Below are 21,009 nucleotides of genomic sequence, written 5' to 3'. Positions count from 1 at the left end.
GGGTGAGTTTCTTAGTCGTTCTCACTGAGTTTGTCGTATTTGGTCTAAATGACTGCTCGGGGGTCCTTTTGGGCGCTGAAAGGCGCTCCGTTACTTCCTTCACGCGGGCACTTAGCCCACCCGTCTTCCGGCCAGGACTTGGAGTGTTTGTTGCAAGTCGATTTGTGAGATCTGCACGCAGAAAATTTAAGCTTTTATTTCATCGCAATGGCAAAAGATTGAGCTTTATAAAATTCTGAAGCGATCATTGAAAGTTTCAACAAGAAATAAAAATCGTTAAATCAATTTATTACCTTTAAACTTCTTAAATTTTTATAAAATGTTGCCAAGCTTTTAATAGAAGTAAATCAATTTTCAATATCGAGCCTAAAATACTTCGTTTACTAAAGAGTCTACACCTTTTACATTTCTTTTATAATTTTCCCTTGTTTCTGAGTCAAAACCTAAAATTGTAATTTCCGATCCCATTTGTAATCACACTACTGTTTAATTGTACAAATTTTAATCTCGCACAATTATACACAACATACCCATGTGTACATACTCATTCTTCCATGTAAGTGGCCTACGTGCGTATTCACGGTCATTAAGCATACAGTCAATGAAGGGATTTTTTTTTTGAGATTTTTAACAAAAATTTCACAGAATTATCACAAAATTTCATGTCCTCCGAACGACTCCAAACTTTGGCAAATTATGTTTGGAGACTTCCTGATTACGAATATGTGGGTGGTTAAAAATTGTCCCGTCCGCTTGTCCACTCTTCCGGCCGCTTTTTAGACCTTAATATCTCCTAAACTAAAAGGGATATTGACTTCTGGTTTCCAGCAAAGGTTATGTATAGGGTGCAATTTGCAAGTTCGTGCATTAACCCTCCATCCCCCCTACTGCCCTTTTGGATTACATCCTATTTTTTTGTTTTCTCAATAGTTCATCAGCCCCAAAAACAGAAGTTTAAGGCCCTCGATAAGCATGACTCATGCTCAGAAGGGGTCAATTTTTTTTTCTTAAACTAACACTAACTCCGGTTGTAATTGTCATAATTTAAAAAAAAATGAGAGTGTTTTAGGAAGCTCTCGTAAAATGCCATATTTACTTCTATATACAACATCTTAAAATTTTCTAAATTAATTAGCTCCGGCCTTGTAGCATGGATCGAGCTGAAATTTTAGTATGTTATAGCTGCACTTCACATTTGTCAAACAAAAGGAAACTTAAATCGCTCGTACAACCACGATCCAAACTATATTGTCAAAGTTGAAGAATTGATCTGCCTATATCTCAGGTTCTAGTTAACATATTTACCTAAATTTTTGTCAGAAGGTTCATCTCGATGAATACATTCAGATGATTGTTCAAAACTTTATCTCATCAAATTCAAGTTCGTCTTTCTCAAAAACGCCATTGTGACTTTTAATCAAACTTTAGAGTGTTGTAGTCTAGGTTATGAAGTTTACAGAACATGGTGCGTGTTCGCTGTGGTTACAATAGAACCGGAGATATGAAGGGTCAAAGTTCATGAAATTCAAACTGTAATATCTCCGATTCTACTTGATCGAATTTTCCGGGTGAGCGCGCAAATGAAAGCTCTCACAAAGTGCTAAGACTTTCTACATCATTTGTATTTCATGGAATCACAGTATAAGGGTATAAGTGATGTAACAATAAACCTACCGAGAAAGGTTAAATTGACCTTTTGATCATTATTACTAATATTTAAGTAAACTTCAACATTTAAATGCCGCTACATGGGATTCTGGAATTTATGCACATTTTCTGGTCGAAATGGCTTTATATAGACAGAAAATTTGCATAAGCTCTGGAGATTTCTCTCGAATAAGTTACAAGGGCGCCGTGATATACACAAAATATTAATAAATTTCTCAGGATATTTTTTTCATATCCAACGGTCTCTAGGGTAAGTGTGCCAAATTTCGGTCAGCTTCTAATTTCGGCAACTTTGAGTGTAATTTCGACCTACTTTGTAAGAGTGTTTGTAAGCGTCGAGATACTTTGTAAGCGTCTCTCCGGTGAGGTAATGTTGCCTATTCCGGCAACATCTTTTGCTTTCCTAAATTTCTTATTCATTTTATGTTTTTTTTTTCAATTTCTGAGTTCTACAATGTCCAGAGAAAAAGACAATCCCTTCTATGAAAAAGATGATGTGGAAGAGACCTTGGAAGAGTTCAGAAACGGCAAATTGCTTCGGTAATCTGCGCGTAAATTTGAGATGCTACTTTTCAGGCCTTCAGGACAAATTACACGGAAGATCTCAGGGCTTATGGGTCATATAAACGTATTAAACTAAATATCAAACTCGTTCCATAACACGTTTTGAAATTTTTTTTCCGTTGCTTCACAAAAGTTGGTTACAAACAAGGTGGCCGGTATTACACTGAAAGTGGCCGGAATACTACCCAAACCAATGTCCACATTTTTATTAATTTTTCAATATTTTAGAAAGTGATTTAGAGAAAACAAAGATGATGAACTAGTTTTCAAGGTTCCACACAACCCTCCCGAAAAGGAAGTAACAAAAAATATCAATATGAATTAAAAATATTGCATTTCAAACTTAAATCTTTAGTGCTTATTTGCAACTATGCCGAAATTTGGCACACTTACCCTATTAGGTACATTTCAAATTTATCGCGTAAAATATTTGCACACATTTAGGAGTATTTCAAAAATTATTTCAGAAATTAGCTTTCAATGGTAGACAAGGAAGACTTGCATAATACTATATCCATGTGATATATTTTAAAGTATTTTCTCTAAAAAAATAATTATCATCGGCAATGTCTTTTGAAGGAAATGTGGTCTGAAATATTTTAGGAGCGAAACAACTGAAACTTATGGGAAACTGGGGCAGTAGTAAACACGGGGTAGTTTTAAACACTGAATTTTATGTGTACACTTAGACTTAAGTCGACTATTTATTTATAACACTATTTATATTACTCGACAAGGATCCCTAAACTATCTATAAATTCGTATACTTTTCGTCAGTTTCGTCCTCTGAAATTTAACATAAATATAATTAAAGACATTTCAGTGTTTAAAATTATCCTGTGTGCAATATTGCTTCAATATCCCCTGTTAATTCAGTTTAATTTCTTTAGGTCTTGCAATCTAATTCCAAGTCCATAAGATTTTCGAAGATTAAAAACAAAGAAATCTATGGAAAAAAGATAATTACCGTCAGATGAATTTCCGAAAATTGTAAAATTATTTACATATTAAAATGTATTTTTTTCTTGAAGTTCTTTATGAATTCTATTATCTCCGAGCAAATAGTCGAGAGTTGCGCTTTTTTGTTAGAAGTATGAATATGCTAAGAAAAACATTATTTTCCCGTTGATAATGTACATGGGGTATGTTGAAAAATTTACCAGTGAAGGAGGATAATTTCATCAAGTGACTAAATGAATAAATAAATTTATGTACATATTGAAGCAAATTCCCTACGCCCGTGTAGGAATAACTTTTCAATATGGACATAAACTTCTCTAAAGTGAGAATGTCAATTTGCTGGGGATTATCAATGGACCATCTTAGAATAAATACATAAAGATTCTGTTGATCTGTCATATTAAACATAATGATAATTCTTGCCCCACCTGTTGTTACTACTGCCTCAGGTGAAATAATATAAAAGGAAGAACTTTGGTTTTTGTGTTTCCATTTGCTCATTAACTGAACCACCAAAGAGAAACGTCGATGGAAAAGTGTTAAAAAATTGCAGTGATTTTTCCAATTGAATTTTTGAATGGTGTTTTTAGTAATTGTGGCTCTGCCTGAACCAAGGAAGAAAGGGATTAAGGATTTTCCCTGAGTGCAAAAGCTTTCTTTAAGAGGAATATTCAAAAAATAATCACAATGGTGGTTCATAAAACGGTAAGAAGATGTTCCTGATTTTCCGAAGACATCAATTGTGTGAAAGAATGTTCTTCTAGTGAAATTGATTAATCTCGCGCGATTGGATTTCTATTCAAATGTGAACAAAGTGTAGATAATGCTGTTGCACCACCCACAACCAAAAGGAGCTTGACAGTGTCACTGTTAAAATGTATTAAGCAATATTATTTGCTATCGTAATATCAACTAAATTTGATCATCTACAGTCAGTATTTGTGGTAGAAAATTCGTATTGAATAGAAATTGATGCAAATCAATTGAGCTTCTTGCCAGTTCGATTCGATAGTTCAAGCTTGGTGGACGTTTTCTTTCTGAGATCTTAGTGAAAATTGCACGCAAAAAGCTTTACCCTGAACAATTGTGCTTGTGACTCAAGATAAGTGTCAAATATATTTTAATTAATTAATTAAGTAATTAAAGTTTTGGGGTATACTAGGAAAATTGATAAAATTAAATATCTGCGAAGATGTGTTAAAAAAATATCATTAAAACTTTTGTTTAGTGTCGTCGACATATTGGCACTATATAGTTCATCTGGGACCTTGGCCTCACTCATAATTTGCCGCAAATAAATGAATCGAAATAGAACGGATTTTGCCTTTATTTTCTTGCAATTATTTCATTGGAAGTTCTATGTAGAATTATCAACTTTTGCCGTTTTCATTAAAACCCCCAAGAGTGAATTGTCAGGAAGGAAATAATTAAATTGTTCACTTAACGAAAGTTGTCCGAAAGTTTCAATTGAGTGAAAAGAACATCTTGGATTTGTGATTGAGATTTAATAAGAGATACATTGTTATTTTTTAGATTTTCATGCTTAGGCTTAGAGTGACCAATTACTTCTTAAGCCAAGGGATAAGCTGTTCTACTAAGCAAAGCTAAATTATTGTGAAGTGTATTTTTTGTGGAAAGCCCGATGTTTTTGAAAGACATTGAATAAATTTTCAGTTTAAAAGTTTTAAATTCTAACACAACCCGTGACACTTAATTTATTAGGGTGATTTTGACAAAAGTTATTAGGCAGCTCTTTAAAATAAATCAATTAAAAGCTCGAAACGTGTGATGGGATACTAAAGCGCCGCTTATGTAAGTGAGTGTGGTAAATGCTAACTTTTCAGAAAATCAATTTTTAAGTTCAATAATTTTCAATTGAAAATGATTGAATGATATTAAAATTCAAATTACAAATAAGGTTTACGTCCACCGCCATCTTATTGTATTGAATTTGTATCTATTCAAATCACGGCATTATCGTACAATGGTCACCTTCAGTTTCACTCCATTCTTTCACACCTCCAAAGTATTTGAGCATGAGTTTGGGTTCGTTGTTTTGACGTTGAAGTCTTTTGTTTTTTTCTAATTGTTCTTCTGCAGTTAGATCGTGCCTACAATCTGGAGTTACTCAGCTACTTGTCCCTCATCGTTGCCGGCAGCCTCATCTATGCTCTGTCTGGCTACCTGAAGCTTTTGCTTGTTGCCCTAAAGCTCCCTGGACCCCCGGCGGTACCCTTTATCGGCAACATCTTGATGGTCGGCGACAAGAATGGTGAGTGTCACATGATGAAATTTATGTTTCCGAGAAGCACTGTTGACAATCACATAAATTATGCAATCACTCATTAGAGTTCGTCACAAGGGTAGTGTCAATAGTCAATGCAGAAATTATTACAATTAACGTGTTATGTTTAATTTGGTATCTTTGCATGACTCTTCTCACTTTTCTAGTTATGGTCAATGATGCAGCTAAGGCATTCTCCCTATATGGCACACTTATCCGTCTTTGGGGGTGCATATTTCCAGCTTTCGTAGTACTGGATCCGCACGATTTGCAAATAATTCTTTCCTCTCGGAAACATACTGACAAAGGTTTTTTCTACAAGCTCATGCATAACTTCCTCGGGAATGGTCTGATTACGAGTAGCGGAGATAAATGGAGTGTCCACAGAAAGCTCATTCAGCCCAGCTTTCATCTCAACATCCTCGAGAAATTCATTGGAACCTTCAACGATAGCTCCCAGTGTTTACTGGATAAATTTAAAGCTGCCGAGGGTGAGATAAACATTACAGATTTTGTGAACAACTGCGTTCTGGATATTCTCAACGGTGAGCTAACATTTCTGGTAGTCTGCTAATACAAATAGTTCACACTATTACTTATATGTTGTTTTGTAGAGGCGGTACTTGGTGTTCCAGTGTTCCGAGAAGACAAAGAGATGGAAAAATCCCCTTTTAGACAGTGAGTATTAAAATAACATATTTTGAAAAGATTTTAAGATGAATAGATAAGAATTTTTTTCAATTTCTGAATGATTTTGTACTATATTTTTCTCCTCTAAATCATTAGCGCCACAAGCGAGAAAAAATATTCCGCTAATGGCGCTGTAAACTGTTCTCAATTTTTAATTCTCAAATTTTTATTTGAGAAACTTAATTTTTTTCATCTTTCCATACGGATTTGACAATTATTACTGATCATTACACCATAACTTAGATTTTGAATTTAATCAGTACAAAACTTGATTATTAAAAAAGGCAACAAAATTTAAAAATGAAAATATATATATTCTTCATTGATATTGAATTGGAACTTAACATTGTTCTTATGAAAACAATATTTTAAAGAAAACTTTTTGTTTGTTTAATTAGCATCTTCTAAAGAATATTCGACATGTCAGGAAATGAAAGTATCAAAGTCTTTTTAAAAGTTCTAATAAATACTAAGAATTCTATGTTAAAGAACACGTCATTATGGGCACCTATAAATAATGTATATATAAATAAAATAATAATAATAAAGTGTCTAAAAATCTGTATGTAACAGAATCTGAATATATTTAGCATTTGTTTGAGCTATTAATTGACGATAATTGTCAATTATTTATAAAGTAAATTATGCATTAGTCTTGAACTTTTGCATCTATTGCATCTCCTGGGAATATAAAGTGAAAGATTTCTTAAGGAGTTCAATGATTCTATTGACTTAATGAACTTTTTGTGGGAGAAGATCAAATGGTACAACTTGTGTGTTGCTAATCAAGTCCAATTTACTGTGAAGGTAAGTGCTCTTAGGCAATTTCATAGATTTTTAAGTTAAGTCTATACTTGAATAAAAAGGCATAACATTGTAAATTGGCTATTAGAGAGACTTTGGGTAGTCTTCAAGCGTAGAATATTGTCACTTACCAGTGATTTCCTCTACCGGATGTTTTCTTTTCGATTTATTTCGAGTAAAACAATTAAATCAATGTACAATACTTGCAAAGGTCACAAATTCTCCAGTTAACTCGAGATTTCAAATTCAAGATCAAGGTGAAGACATATGAATTTGCATGTTCTGATCAGAGAAAACAGAAATATGTTAAAAAAGGTCAATAATTATATTTTTTGCAAAGATATGTATTATGAAAATTGAAGTGCTAATTGTCATGAAGTTGTTTGTACATACGATGTTCATTTCGATGTTCTTATCTTTACAAAAATTATTCCGACATTTATTGTTTTAAGAGTCACTTCTTTTCTCGAACTTTATTTGATTAAGGATTGTTTTGTGCAAAGAAGGCTTCTATGGGAAATTTATACAATTTGACCAAAGAAGAAGAGAGGACGGGAAAAAACACATAGGTATTTATTTAGTTGGTTACTGCTAAATTAGCCAAAAATGTTGAAGAATCATTCTGAAGCTTTTTATGTTATTGGTATATCTTTTGTAATGCAAATTTTTCTTCTATCAAAAGCGCTTAGAAACAAATCGCACAATTCTTTTTTCAACTATTTGTCTTGGAGTGCCCGTACATTTTTAGTTTAATATTGATTATTGGTTGACAAAGAGTTACGAAATTAACATTGGTGTTTCTTGTCTACAAGAGTGTGACTTTAATAACATTATGGTTAAAAGTTTCAAATGAATCCAAAGTACTTTAAATAAGGCATTTTTGGGCAATTATCATGTATCGAAAAATTCGAAATATTCAAAATAATGGAATAAACTTGTATTGAATTAAAATTTGATTGATTTTGAAATTGATGAAAATTTTCGTTGAATTTCAGAGGAAAAGTCGTGATGCCATACCGCGTGATCCGTCCATGGCTTCTGCTCAATTGGGTGTACAAAATGACAGATACGGCAGCATCCGAACTGAACCAGAAGAAACAATTGGATAACTTCACACGCAAAATGATCCAGATCCGAAGGGAAGCTAAGCGAACTGGCAATCTTGGTGAAAGGAAGTGCTTGCTGGACTACCTTATCGATATATCCGACCAAGTACCAGAATTCACGGAAGAAGACATCATCAATGAGGCTTGTACATTCATGTTGGCTGGTCAGGATTCAGTTGGAGCTGCTGTCGCTTTCACTTTCTTCATGCTGGCTCAGAATCCTGAATGCCAGAAGAAATGCATTGAGGAGATTGATACCATCTTCGATGGGGATACTCGTGCTCCAACCATGAAAGATTTGAGGGAGATGCGGTATCTTGAGCAGTGTATCAAAGAGACTCTTAGGTTATATCCCAGTGTACCGCTTCTGGCCAGGAGACTTGGTGAGGACGTACGCGTTGGAGAGCACAATCTCATTGCTGGAAGTCACATCTTCATTGTTCCCTATGCCATTCATCGGCTTCCCTACATCTATCCGGATCCCGAGAAATTCGATCCAGATCGATTCCTGCCTGAAGAGGTTGAAAAACGAAATCCCTACGCTTTCTTGCCCTTCAGTGCGGGTCCACGGAACTGTATAGGACATAAATTTGCCATCCTCGAAATGAAAACCATCATCTCAAAGATCCTGAGGCACTTTACACTGCATCCTGTGGCTGGAAAGCAGGACATCAAACCCTCCTTCCGAGTAACTCTCAGAGCTACTGGTGGACTGTGGATCCGAATGGAGAGGCGAGATAAGATCTGACTCTGTTTCAAATGAGACCTCCATTTCTTCCCCTTAAAAGTCCAATAAGAACATTTTCACACATTTTTTTTTAAATGTTTGTTTTTATTTGCAAACTATGAATAATTTGTGAACTGTAACTTATTTGCAGTTATAACTTATTGTGTAGTTTCGACAAAAGCTCTACATTTTAAATTTAAAAATTATATGCTGAGGGATAAGAAGCAAGAATCAAGAAATGCACAGAATTTTGGACGGGGATTCTCTAAGGAACTGATAGATTGAATGGAATTTTATAGTGCCATTGAATGTTGAAGGGTTTTCCTTCCTAAAAAAGAATCACTCAGTAGAGAAAAAATCATCATATATTTTACTCTTTTAGATTTTTTTGTCAGACAAAAGAACGAAACTGTAACACTTAAAAAAATGGTGAATAAAATACAGGACATAGAAAAAAGGACATTGCAATATCTTATTCGTGTGACTAGGACTTCCAGAAGGCTGAAGCTTTCTTGAAGCTCTCGTGCGAGAGGGTGAGTTTCTTAGTCGTTCTCACTGAGTTTGTCGTATTTGGTCTAAATGACTGCTCGGGGGTCCTTTTGGGCGCTGAAAGGCGCTCCGTTACTTCCTTCACGCGGGCACTTAGCCCACCCGTCTTTCGGCTAGGACTTGGAGTGTTTGTTGCAAGTCGATTTGTGAGATCTGCACGGAAAATTCAAGCTTTTATTTCATCTCAATGGCAAAAGATTGAGCTTTATAAACATCTGAAGCGGTAATTGAAAGTTTCAACAAGAAATAAAAATAAAATATTTTTCACAATTTTACAAGTTTTGTGCATCCTTTATTTTGCAAAAAGATAGCTTTAAACTTAAACCTTTCATGAAGTTTTGCCAAGTTTTTTAGAGGTAGATCAATTTTCAATTGAAATCGAGCGTAAAATATTCCATTCACTAAATATGTTACACCATTTACAGTTCTTTTATAATATTCCTCATTTCTGAGTCAAAATTTAACACTGTATTTCCGATACCATTTCTATTAACATTGTTTAAGTATACAGACCTAGATTCCACACAGTTATACATAATATTTCAAATATTTAAACATATAAACTTTCTAAATTATTTGTATATAGCAAATTGTGGCTTTTAAAAAGAATAATGTGGCAATTACTAAAGAAATATATCGCGAATCCAAAGAAAGTTTTCCTCGTGAACCAACAAAATATCATTAAAAGTGTTGCCGGAAATTGTTCAAAATTAGGAGAGGATAATCGAGGTTAGAGTTCACTTGACTTATTAATTTAATTTCATTAATTTAATTTAATTTAATAAATAACGAAAATAGATTATCAAATTCACTTCTCGTCAATAGGGGAAAGCGCGCTGCATTCGAACGACTCAAGCTTAGGACAATTCAATTTCTTCGCTATGTTCCTTATGGATTTCACCCAAAGCTCTTTTCTGAAAATTTGAGGCATTGGACTAGCTATTAAAATATAATATTATTTTGGGCCAAATTCATTTATAACACATTGAAAAAAAAAAAAGATTTGTGCGAAACATAAATCATCCGAAGGTAGCACGCTTTTACCTACATTAAATTATCTCATCCTTAGATTGCTTTCTTATTTGGTTTTAAAACTTTTTCTTTAACAGGTGGGGAAATGATTTCAAGATTCAAGCATTTCATATTATTCCCGTATTCCTCTAATGAATCTGACCTTTTTTTTGAGTGTGACTAAAAACTACAGTGGTGAAAATAAGTATAATTCCACCCATTAATCCTTAAAGAAACTTAACAAAAAAAGAAGTCTCGAAAAAAATTCATACGTAGACCATAACGTTCTTTCATGCGAACATAAAAAATCGACAGTTTGATTTTTTATTCTAAGTATTTTTAGAAATATAATAAAATTTTGTTTTTTAGGGTGGAAATAAATATAATTCCACTCAATAAATTGAGCGCTAGGGTATTTATTTTTGACCAAATTTAGGTTAATATCTTTTAATAATTTCATTTTTAACTATGATTAATAAATTAAGTTCCATTTTCTAAAGTTTTGCATTAATTTTTAACGAAATATCGTAGGAAAAATATTTAATAAACAAAAATAAGGGAAAAATTAAAGTCTTGATGGGGATGGATTTTAGGAACTAAGAAAAATGACTAGGTTGCACTGTCGTCAGTAACAGGTGAAGATGACATTAAAATCTTCACAGACGGGTCAGTGCAAGGGGAGAGAGCTGGAGGAGGTTTATTTCGATTAGATACAGGTGATGAATTTTATTTTTCTATGGGAAGGTTCGCAACAGTTTTCTTGGCAGAAGTAGGAGCTATTCTGATTGCAACGAATATGTTAATGAACGAAAATCCCACAGGAAAAAATATTTATTTTATCTCTGATAGCAAAAAGGCACTTTCTTCGCCATATCAGGGTATTATAACATCTAAAATTGTTAAAGAGATCAGGACTAATCTTTGTAGATTAGCAGAGAATAATAATATTATTCTTCTGTGGTGTCCTGGCCATAACGATATTATAGGAAATGAAATAGCAGATAAACTCGCGAAGATTGGTGTATATCAGGACTTTATAGGCCCTGAACCAGTCTTGGGAGTTGAGAAAGAATTACGGAAAGATTACTTCCAATATATTACAGGAATAGAGCATACAGCACTTTGGAATAACGTAAAAGGCTGTAGTTTCGCGAAATCCGTAATAGATGGATTAGATTTAAATAGATCTGAACTCTTGTTAAATCTTAACAGGGGGAACTTGAGGGTTATTATAGGAATTTACACAGGACACTGGCTAAATTCACATCTTGCAAAGTTGGGTGTGGACGTTACCTCAGCTTGCAGGGGTTGTGGAGAGAGTCTGGAAACAGTAGAACACATTTTATGTTATTGTTCCAAATTCTCAAGCCAGAGAATTCAGATCTTTAAGAAAGAAGTGCTGACACTGGGGGATATCAAAAGAGCGGCAGCTCAGGATATTCTGCAGTTCAGCCACGTTTTAAAAGAATTGGAGTAAGGTTTGTTGGGTAGACATAAGGGGCTCAAATAGAGCCTAGGTGTCTGCAGCCCACAGATCGTACCATGCTCCCTATACAATCTATCTATCTAATGCAAAACTTCAGAAAATTGAACTTAATTTATTAATCATAGTTAAAAATGAAATTATTAAAAGATATTAACCTAAATTTGGTCAAAAATAAATACCCTAGCGCTCAATTTATTGAGTGGAATTATATTTATTTCCACCCTAAAAAACAAAAGTCTATTATATTTCTAAAAATACTTAGAATGAAAAATCAAAATGTCGATTTTTTATGTTGGCATGAAAGGACGTTATGGTCTACGTATGAATTTTTTTCGACACTTCTTTTTCTGTTGAGTTTCTTTAACCCTTTATGGACGATTGGAACACCAGTGTCTCATAAAGAAAATAATTTTTCCTGACTACCTAAAGTTATTTTTTTTTTGTTATGTCTGCACATTATTGAAAACTACAAGGTTAAATGAATCTACAATATTTTTTGCAAGTCTCTAGCTATTTGATATGTAGTAAATATTTAAGCTCAATAATGGTGAATTTTTAATTTCTCAAATTCATAATTGATTTTATTTATTTTTGATATTTCCAATTTTTTTTTAAGCAAAACCCTTTTGGAAATAAAAACTATAATACTCATACATAATATTTTCATTAAAGCGAAAAATATTATTCATTGGCATTGTCAGAAAAATTACTTAAATTTTTGGGCTATTTTTGTCCCTATTGTTCATAGAAGCACAAAATACACCGAATCAGACTCTGTTGGACTTTCCAAGGTTAGATGTAAGACTTATGATTGATTATGTTTCTCAGTTTAATTTTTATTGTTGATTTTCAGTCCGTAAAATGTGTCTCATCGTTAAAGCGTTAAGGATTAATGGGTGGAATTATACTTATTTCCACTACGGTAGCATTGAAATATATTGCCATAGATAGGTCAGATGGATCAGATTTATTAAGGATTATGGTTTCTCCCTGAAGCGTGAAATACTTCCTCTAATGTTTTTGGTCTCTCCCACTAATGGAATTATAAGGTTTCGGAAAGGTTGAAAAGTCAAACTGTTCAATACCAATTCAAATCTTTTTGCAAAATAAGAGTATTTTTTGTATGGTGAACATTTTTGTAAAGCAACGCCTTAAAATCTTACCAGTCTTTGAAGATTCTCCTGCGGTATTCTTTGCAAAAACACGACTATTGGGACTTCTTGTCCGTGGACTATTCTTCTTACTTGCCTTCGCGTCGAACTTCTCCTTCAGATGCGATACCTTTTTCTCTGGACTGATATGGATTAATGGGACTGATAGCTGAGGTGTTGAATCCTTCCTCATGCTACTCTCCAGAGATTTCTTTCTTGTCTGTATGGAGTTTGTCAAATTGAATCGCTTTATATCATATTCCAGATCATTGAGAGGACTAAGATTTGGTGGTGGTGAAACTGGAGTTGCTGAGGATTTTTCACTAATATCGCTTTTCGTATTGCAACTATCTTCTTTCTGCTGTTCAGCAATCTTTTCCAGTTTCGATGCGAGCACTTCATGGGAGAATCCTCCTGAGTTTTCTGCATGCAAATCATCTTCATTGTCATCAATGTCAAAGATTATTTGGAGTTTATTGGATGCAGATTGAGTGCAACCACAATTAGTTGAGCATTCACTGAAGCCTGAGTCACTTCTTTCGCTGCAGGAGCGATCTTTCACTCCATTAGGTCTTTTCTTCTGATCATTGCTGAAGTGAACCTTTGAAGCCTTTTCCTCAATATCATCTACTTCTTCATTCACCGAAGACATATGGGTTGTCAGGGAGGCCAAAATATTTCCAGAAATTGATGGTCTAGGACTATTTGGTGCTGAAGAAGCAGCTGAATTCCTTCGGGAATTGGCAGACAGAGTTGCCATTCGTCCAAGAGCTCTTATAGCATTACCAGTTTTCTGTTTTATTTTCACAACATCGAGAAAATATTCAAACAAAAAAAAAGACACAAACATGCAGTTAAAGAGGCAAAAGAACCATAAAGAAAACACTTAATTCTCTTGCTAAGTAAAAAAAAAAACAGCAAAAGGTATTTGAACAGCTTCAAACGAAACTTACCTGCCATTTTCTGCGAATTATGAACTTTTTGAGTTTATCAGTGCTGAGCTTAACATTGCTCATGTTATCGTTCTCGAGAGACAACCATTTGGAATTGAGGCACTCTTCAGCTGTTAAACGATCCTCCTTGCGATGGATCAAAAGCCCCGAGATGAATTCTTTGGCGTCTTGGGACACAGCATCGAATGCCTCGTCCTCGAAGTCATAGTCAGCTCTCGTAATATTGGAGAATGTATCCACGTCCGAATCACCCATAAATGGTGATAAACCCGATAAACTGAAGGAGAAAGTCAAATTGTGAGTAAATGATATTCTTTATGATGAAATTAATAAGCGACTCAGTTTTTATTATCTCAATAAATTATAGCAATTTAAGGTAATTATACTAAAAGAGTTTTTTTATGTCTTTATTTTAATGTAGCCTCGTGCCCTCTAAGTGAATGTATAATTTGGGCTTTCTTTAAAGTTTATGATGAAAGACAAAATAGGTCTGTTACTGTGCTATCACACTTGCACATTAAAATTTTAATATGATTCACATTAATTGTCGTTGGTAAGAGTCCAAATGTGTAATTTGTGTGTTTGAATTATTTTGTATTCAAAATTTGATCTATTTGTTGATAAAAAGGTAGACTTGGCCCGCAAAATTTGATATAAATTGATTTATAGCATTAATGCGAAAAATTAATGCGATTTTCTCTTTAATTTTTTAATGTGAAAAATATCTATGCTTTAGGTAAATTTAAACTTATTTTTGCAGGTCAAATCCACTTCTTTATCAATAAATAGAAAAACCCCAAATATTAAGTGACTCAAAGACACAAATAACATATTTGGACGCTCACAAGTGACAATTAATGTGAATCACATTAAAATTTTAATGTACAAGTGTGATAACACCGTTAAATCACTGTTAGTTTGACTTTGAATTTTGACAGAGGATTATTATCAATTAATTTCAAAGTTTACCCGATAATTTATGAATAAAAAGAATTTTATTTAATTTGAAGAGCTGAATGGAACTTACAGAACGTAGCAAATAACTCCAACGCTCCACATATCGGATTGGAATCCTATGGGTTCGTAGTTAATGATCTCTGGAGGTATGAATTCGGGTGTTCCGAATAAGACACGAACGGGAGTATTATCAGTAAGCCTCTGTGCCAGACCAAAATCAATTATTTTAATCTGGTGGCTATTTCTCGTGTGACACATAATATTTTCCGGTTTTAGGTCAAGATGAACCACACACTTTTCATGCATGTAGCTCACTCCTTCGCAGATTTGCCTGAGGAACAAAATGCAATCCCTCTCGGTGAGGGTGAAGTCATCAGCAACAACCCTTTCAAAGAGCTCACCACCAGTTATACTGCAAGAAATCTAATTGTATCTCCATAATGACACAAAATAAGATAAAGATACACTTACTATTCCATCACCATAATAATTTCTTTGGTAGTCTCGAAGGTGGCGGCTAATTGCAGGAGTTTCGGATGCTTCAGTGAATTCATAATGGAGATCTCTTCTTGAACCTTAATTCGATCTTTCGATTTGATACATTTTATCACTTTGGCTGCCAGGGTTCGGTTAGTATCTCGTTCTATGACTTTGTACACTACTCCAAAACGACCTTTGCCCAATTCCTCGAGCATCTCGAATCGGCTTTTGAAGTCACCACCAGAAGCAACTTCAACATCAACTTGGTGTTTTTCGGCTTCTGAAAATGCAAAAAAACTTTAGCAATTGTTTATCTTTAAGTTTTCAGGAGGTTTTGTACCTGAATCTGAAGAATAAATGAGGATTTCATCGCTGGACAGACTGGGTTCACTCTTCCCATGAGTATTTTCGGCACGAACACGAAATCTATACCTCAGTCCAGGAGTCAGATCTTTCAGAGTGTGTGCTAAGGAATCCACAACTTGAGCCACTTCCTTCCATTCACCTTCACCTTCCTGCATTTCAATGCTACAAACAGACAAAAAATGAAGAGTTAGAAAACTTTATTTATTGACAAGGAGTAAGTGTATTATATATAATAAACTTTGAAAAATAAAAATTCTATATAAGTAACAAATTATAGTCTCTGTAATACAAAACATTAGAAATTGAAAAACAAAAACAAAAAAACAATGGTAGGTATTATTACTAATATTTTTTAATAACAATTATAATGATCACTATCATTATTATCAGTCGCAGCCAAAATCCCAAAAGCCAAAATCCCGAAAGACAAAATCCCAAACGCCAAAATCCCGAAAAGGCCAAAATCCCGAATGTTCAAAATCCTGATAGGGATGAAATTATATGGAGGAAAATGTTTAGAATAATTTCCCAAGTCACAGAAGATTTTCCTTTGCCTCCAGAAAGCGCGGGTACAATCGTGGGAGTAGCTATGACGCTTTTAAGAATTGAGGATTTTGGCGTTCGGGATTTTGGCTTTCGCGATTTTGGCCTTTTCGGGATTTTGGCTTTCAGGATTTTGGCGTTCAGGATTTTGGGCTTTGGGATTTTGGCTTTCGGGATTTTGACCGGGGCCCATTATTATTATATTGAAGACTTCGTAAACATTGTTTTTGATCTTTTATGCATATGTGCGCTTTTTTTAAAGTTTTGTAGCGGTAGTGGGGTAGCTTCACGCATGCATTACATTCAAAAATAAAGATTTTTAGGACGAGAAATAAATTATTTAAGAATTGTCCTGTATATTTTCAGATAGACAATACACAAAAGAAACTAACGAAACAGTTCGTTTGAATATGGCTCATACTTGTTTAGCATATGTGTCCTGAATAAAGTCTAGCTGCGTGAAAGTGCCCCACTCTTCCCTACGTGAGAAATGAATATCTCGATAACAGATCTTTTGATTTTCAAAATTTGATTTTCAATTTGAAAGATATTCACATTTCTAAAAAGTAATAATCATCACTTGAAGCTTTATATAAATTCTGTAAATTTGAATTTTTAATAATTCTCTACAATTCGAAAAAGCATTAATTTTTAAAAGTCAAATTAATTCTAATAACCCCTAACAATTATATTTATTTCAATATTAAGTTTTTTTATAGAGTTTTTTGGCATTATTCTGCTTATCCTCGGTTCGTGCATCCGGTCGTTGCTACCTCCAGAGAACAAACGTTTGGAAATAGAGACTCAGGATCTTCGGTGGACCTCCCCATAAATCGATCTTGGAATTGTGAACATGCCCCGCCCCATTTCTCACCTTCTCCTCCAAAATCATGTTTTTTGGGATTGCTCGAAAACGCGTCGTGCGATTTTTTTTTTCACTTTTTAGATATGTTTAGAGATTATCCGGGCGGACATTTCGTTCCTATACGAAAATCCCCAATAAGCAAAGCTTGGCCAAATCGTCGAAATTAAATCGAAATCTCTGAGTCTGTCGAGCGTATTTCGACAATATTTTGTCAAATTTTCGAATTGGTCAGAAAATGCTCTTTGGGTCCCGTTGAATTATTCCTAATAACGATTTTTCAAGATCTAAGATTTTAAAGGCTCTAGATATCGCATTTCTCAATCAAATGGTATCATATTTAGGCTCGTTGGTAAGGTATTGGAATTTCTGACAAGTCTGAACCGGTTCCAATCGGTTTTAAATCAGTAATGAATCGACAATAGGGAAATCTGGAAATCGTCGGGAAGAGACAATAACTCAGGGAATCACATCAAATATCTCCAAAGCTTTCGGTTCGGTCTCCAAACCGAAAGCTTTGGAGATAGTTGATGTGTTTCCCTGAGTGATTGTCTTTTCCCGACGACTTTCGGATTTCTCTATTGCTGATTGCAATTAACGCCGGTTTATTCTTACAAGTAATGAATCGGTTCATAATCGATAACTAATGTTTATCCAAAACCAATTTTATTACTCCTAAGCTATTTTGGGAGATCTTTTGAATAATGTAGGGATCGGTTTAAATCGATTGAGAACCGAGAACGGTAAATCATGCGAAAATACTTTTTAGGTATAGCATCTAAGTCATGACTTTGATCATTTCGTAAAGCCTGGGACATTTTGCTTTCTTTTTTTAAATTAATCATTCGCATTCTTTTTTTATCTAAAAAAAATTGGAAAATAATTTGAAGTCCCGAAAACTCAATGTTGATTGAGCACTTTACTCTTGAAAAATAATTACTTAAACCGATATTGAATAATAAAAATTTGTAAAATAACTTCATAGGACTGTCCTAATTTCTTATATAAAGTTTTGGATTAGTGTCCAACTCATAATAACTTTTGTTTTGTAAACACGTGTTTAGTATTATAGTGAGAAAGAATGAAATTTAGATCTAGTCCCCACAGTTATTTCGTTTATGCCCTAGACACATTTACGACTTAAGCCGAGAGACGACTTAGTGGAAAATGATGGAAATGAAGTTTAACTATTATGTCGAGTATAATTACGCTAAGCCGTCTCTCGGCTAATACTCAGGTCTGTCAAGGTCCTTACTTTCACATTAAGTTCCGCAAGTCTGCATTTCGACAATTTATTTGTATGAAAAATCTTCAATATATGTTGTATGCACATTACTTTTGATCGTGTTATCTGTCTCTTGGAATTTCATTTTCAAATTGAGATTTTAAAATCCAAACTCATAAACTAGGACTGTAATTAATTTGAAGTAATCAAATCACACTTGCACATTAAAATTTTAATGTGATTCACATTAATTGTCGCTTGTGAGCGTCCAAATATGTTATTTGTGTCTTTGAGTCACTTAATATTTAGGGTTTTTCTATTTATTGATAAAGAAGTGAACTTGGCATGCAAAAATAAGTTTAAATTTACCTAAAGCATAAATATTTTTCACATTAAAAAATTAAAGAGAAAATCGCATTAATTTTTCGCATTAATGCTATAAATCAATTTATATCAAATTTTGAGGGCTAAGTCTACCTTTTAATCAATAAATGGATCAAATTTTGATTATAAAATGATTCAAACACACAAATTACACATTTGGACTTTCACCAGCGACAATTAATGTAAATCATATTAAAATTTTAATGTGCAAGTGTGATAACACAGATAGGATAGTAATTAATCTCACCTGAATCCTGTTAGCATACATCCACCATCGTAGGGAGGTCCACACCATGCAATAGCAACCCGGTCATTCCCTTGGGAAACACTGGGACGTCCACCCGGTGGATCTGGAGGGCCCTCAACGGCCACGGATGCCGATGCAATATCAGACCCATGCTCATTAGACACTTCCACTGTGTACTTTCCACTGTCATCGGCTGTGATGTCCGTGAGCACAAGCACTGATTGTCCCTTTGTGGTTTTCATGGTTTTATTGGGTGTCTCAGATATGATACGACCCTGAGGATGAAAATGAGACGCGGAATACAATAAATTAAATCATGACCAAGTGAAATTCAATATGAAAATTGAGGTTGAAAGTAAGAATTCACGTGGCAATTGTATGATCTTGAAGTGTTTATTTCTCACTTGTAAATTTTTTCCTTTGTACCTAAAGAACATGTTTTAAAATTTATGGCGGGATCACCTTATTAGTACCGTGTAATTTTCCCTAATAATTTCTGTTACTATTTTGTACGATGGAATTTTTTCTTCGAAATTGTAAGTTCCACATCGATGATCTTTCTAATTGTATGTGTCTCAAGATCTCACCGAGAAATGCTACAGCCTTAACACGCTTCGATCGTTGTGAAGAATCATGTGGTACATTGGGAATGATTAGTAAAGAGTTGAGTAAATTGAGGAGACAACAAACAGATGTGCAACTTCCCATTGAGATCTAATAATCGTGCCACACTAATTGACGAATTAATTGAAATTGATTGGTGTATTGACATCAATTGGGAGGGAAAAGTGACCGGCATTTTAGTTCAAATTGCAACTTACAGCTCTCATCCACTTGACTGTTGGATCTGGATGACCAGCAAAGAATGCCTCGAGAATAATCTTCCCACCAATAAGTGTTGTACAGTCCTGAGGTCCACTTAGAATATGAGCTGGACAGATACTTGGTGGAATTTCTGGGAGAACAGCTAGATTAGTGTAGACAATAGCTTGTGTATCACTCTTTCTGCCACAGTCAGCTTTCGTCTGAGCCACACACTTAATCTCCCCACTGTGATCGTGCTTCAGCCCAATGACCCGCAAAATACTCAAGCCGTCTTCCTGTTCCTCAATCTACAACAAAAAGAGTCCAAATAGTGGAAAAACACAAATCAATTGCCAATCCTTCCGACACAAAACTCTAAAGTGAAATAAAAGACCAAAATTAGCATTGAATTGAGCGCACACTAATCTCCAGAATGCCCTGATATCTCAAGAACATTCTCGCTAAAAATGCGGGATGATTGTCTTTCAACACGATTCACGAGCACTCCAAAAATAGTTCACATTTTTTTTTAATCTAGCTAAAACCGTTTCAATCAATTAGTGTGTTAACCGTTTGAGGAAGAGTCCGAGAAAGTGGGCTCTAGCGAAAAAAGCAGCGTGACTGAACTTATGAATTTGTTACCATCGACTATTTCCACCTGAGGAAATTCCTATATTTTTCACCTGTTATTGTTGAAAGGTATTCTCTTACCGCTCTATGTGGTTTTATCACACATTAATATAAGATCAATACATACGTCTCACAATGAAAAATATGGTTTTGAGCAGATATTGCAAATACCATTAGTTTGGTTTATTTTTGTGCTTCGAAATAACTTCATGTAAGGAATAAATTGTATTTATATTCTCCCTTCAATTTAATCTTGATAAAGGGAGGTGTAGTATCTTTGAATTGCGGAATATCGAACTCGAGATATTTAGTATCGTGTTCATGAGTTTGAGCATTTCGTAAAGTATTTTTTTGAGCTTATAATGCAGAGGTGTGCAAGAAACCGTTGAAACCGAATTAACGTCAAAAGAAACATGTACGTCAATGATCAAAACGCTACTATAACAAACTTATTTTGACGTTAATTCGGTTTCAACGGTTTCTTGCACACCTCTGTTATAATGGCTTAATATTTACCCACTCAGAACCGTTTTTGCCTGAAAAAAAAAATAGTTTAAG

General features: G+C 34.3%; 2 protein-coding genes across 2 annotated transcripts in view; one reads left to right on the top strand and one right to left on the bottom strand.

Moving 5' to 3' along the window:
• The first annotated feature begins 3,677 nt into the window (after nucleotides 1-3,677).
• LOC129802591 (probable cytochrome P450 4aa1) lies at nucleotides 3,678-9,263 on the top strand. The gene is made up of 5 exons (XM_055848531.1): nucleotides 3,678-3,897; nucleotides 5,293-5,464; nucleotides 5,644-6,021; nucleotides 6,091-6,154; nucleotides 7,966-9,263. The coding sequence occupies exons 1-5, from the start codon at nucleotides 3,880-3,882 to the stop codon at nucleotides 8,822-8,824; spliced, it is 1,491 nt and encodes a 496-aa protein (XP_055704506.1). The 5' UTR covers nucleotides 3,678-3,879; the 3' UTR covers nucleotides 8,825-9,263.
• Nucleotides 9,151-21,009, bottom strand: part of LOC129801097 (titin-like) — a 74,784-nt gene continuing 62,925 nt past the window's right edge. Inside the window, exons 31-38 of the mRNA XM_055845858.1 lie at nucleotides 19,839-20,129; nucleotides 19,018-19,292; nucleotides 15,731-15,918; nucleotides 15,382-15,670; nucleotides 14,981-15,322; nucleotides 13,954-14,230; nucleotides 13,013-13,793; nucleotides 9,151-9,505 (exon numbers count right to left, since the gene is read on the bottom strand). Of these exons, the coding sequence (XP_055701833.1) occupies nucleotides 9,288-9,505; nucleotides 13,013-13,793; nucleotides 13,954-14,230; nucleotides 14,981-15,322; nucleotides 15,382-15,670; nucleotides 15,731-15,918; nucleotides 19,018-19,292; nucleotides 19,839-20,129 (2,661 nt within the window). The 3' untranslated portion in view covers nucleotides 9,151-9,287. The remainder of the gene's footprint in view (nucleotides 9,506-13,012; nucleotides 13,794-13,953; nucleotides 14,231-14,980; nucleotides 15,323-15,381; nucleotides 15,671-15,730; nucleotides 15,919-19,017; nucleotides 19,293-19,838; nucleotides 20,130-21,009) is intronic.

The sequence above is a fragment of the Phlebotomus papatasi genome, chromosome 2 (assembly GCF_024763615.1).
Source record: "Phlebotomus papatasi isolate M1 chromosome 2, Ppap_2.1, whole genome shotgun sequence".
Classification (NCBI taxonomy): Eukaryota; Metazoa; Arthropoda; class Insecta; order Diptera; family Psychodidae; genus Phlebotomus; species Phlebotomus papatasi.
This window is presented reverse-complemented; position numbering and strand designations above follow the sequence as displayed.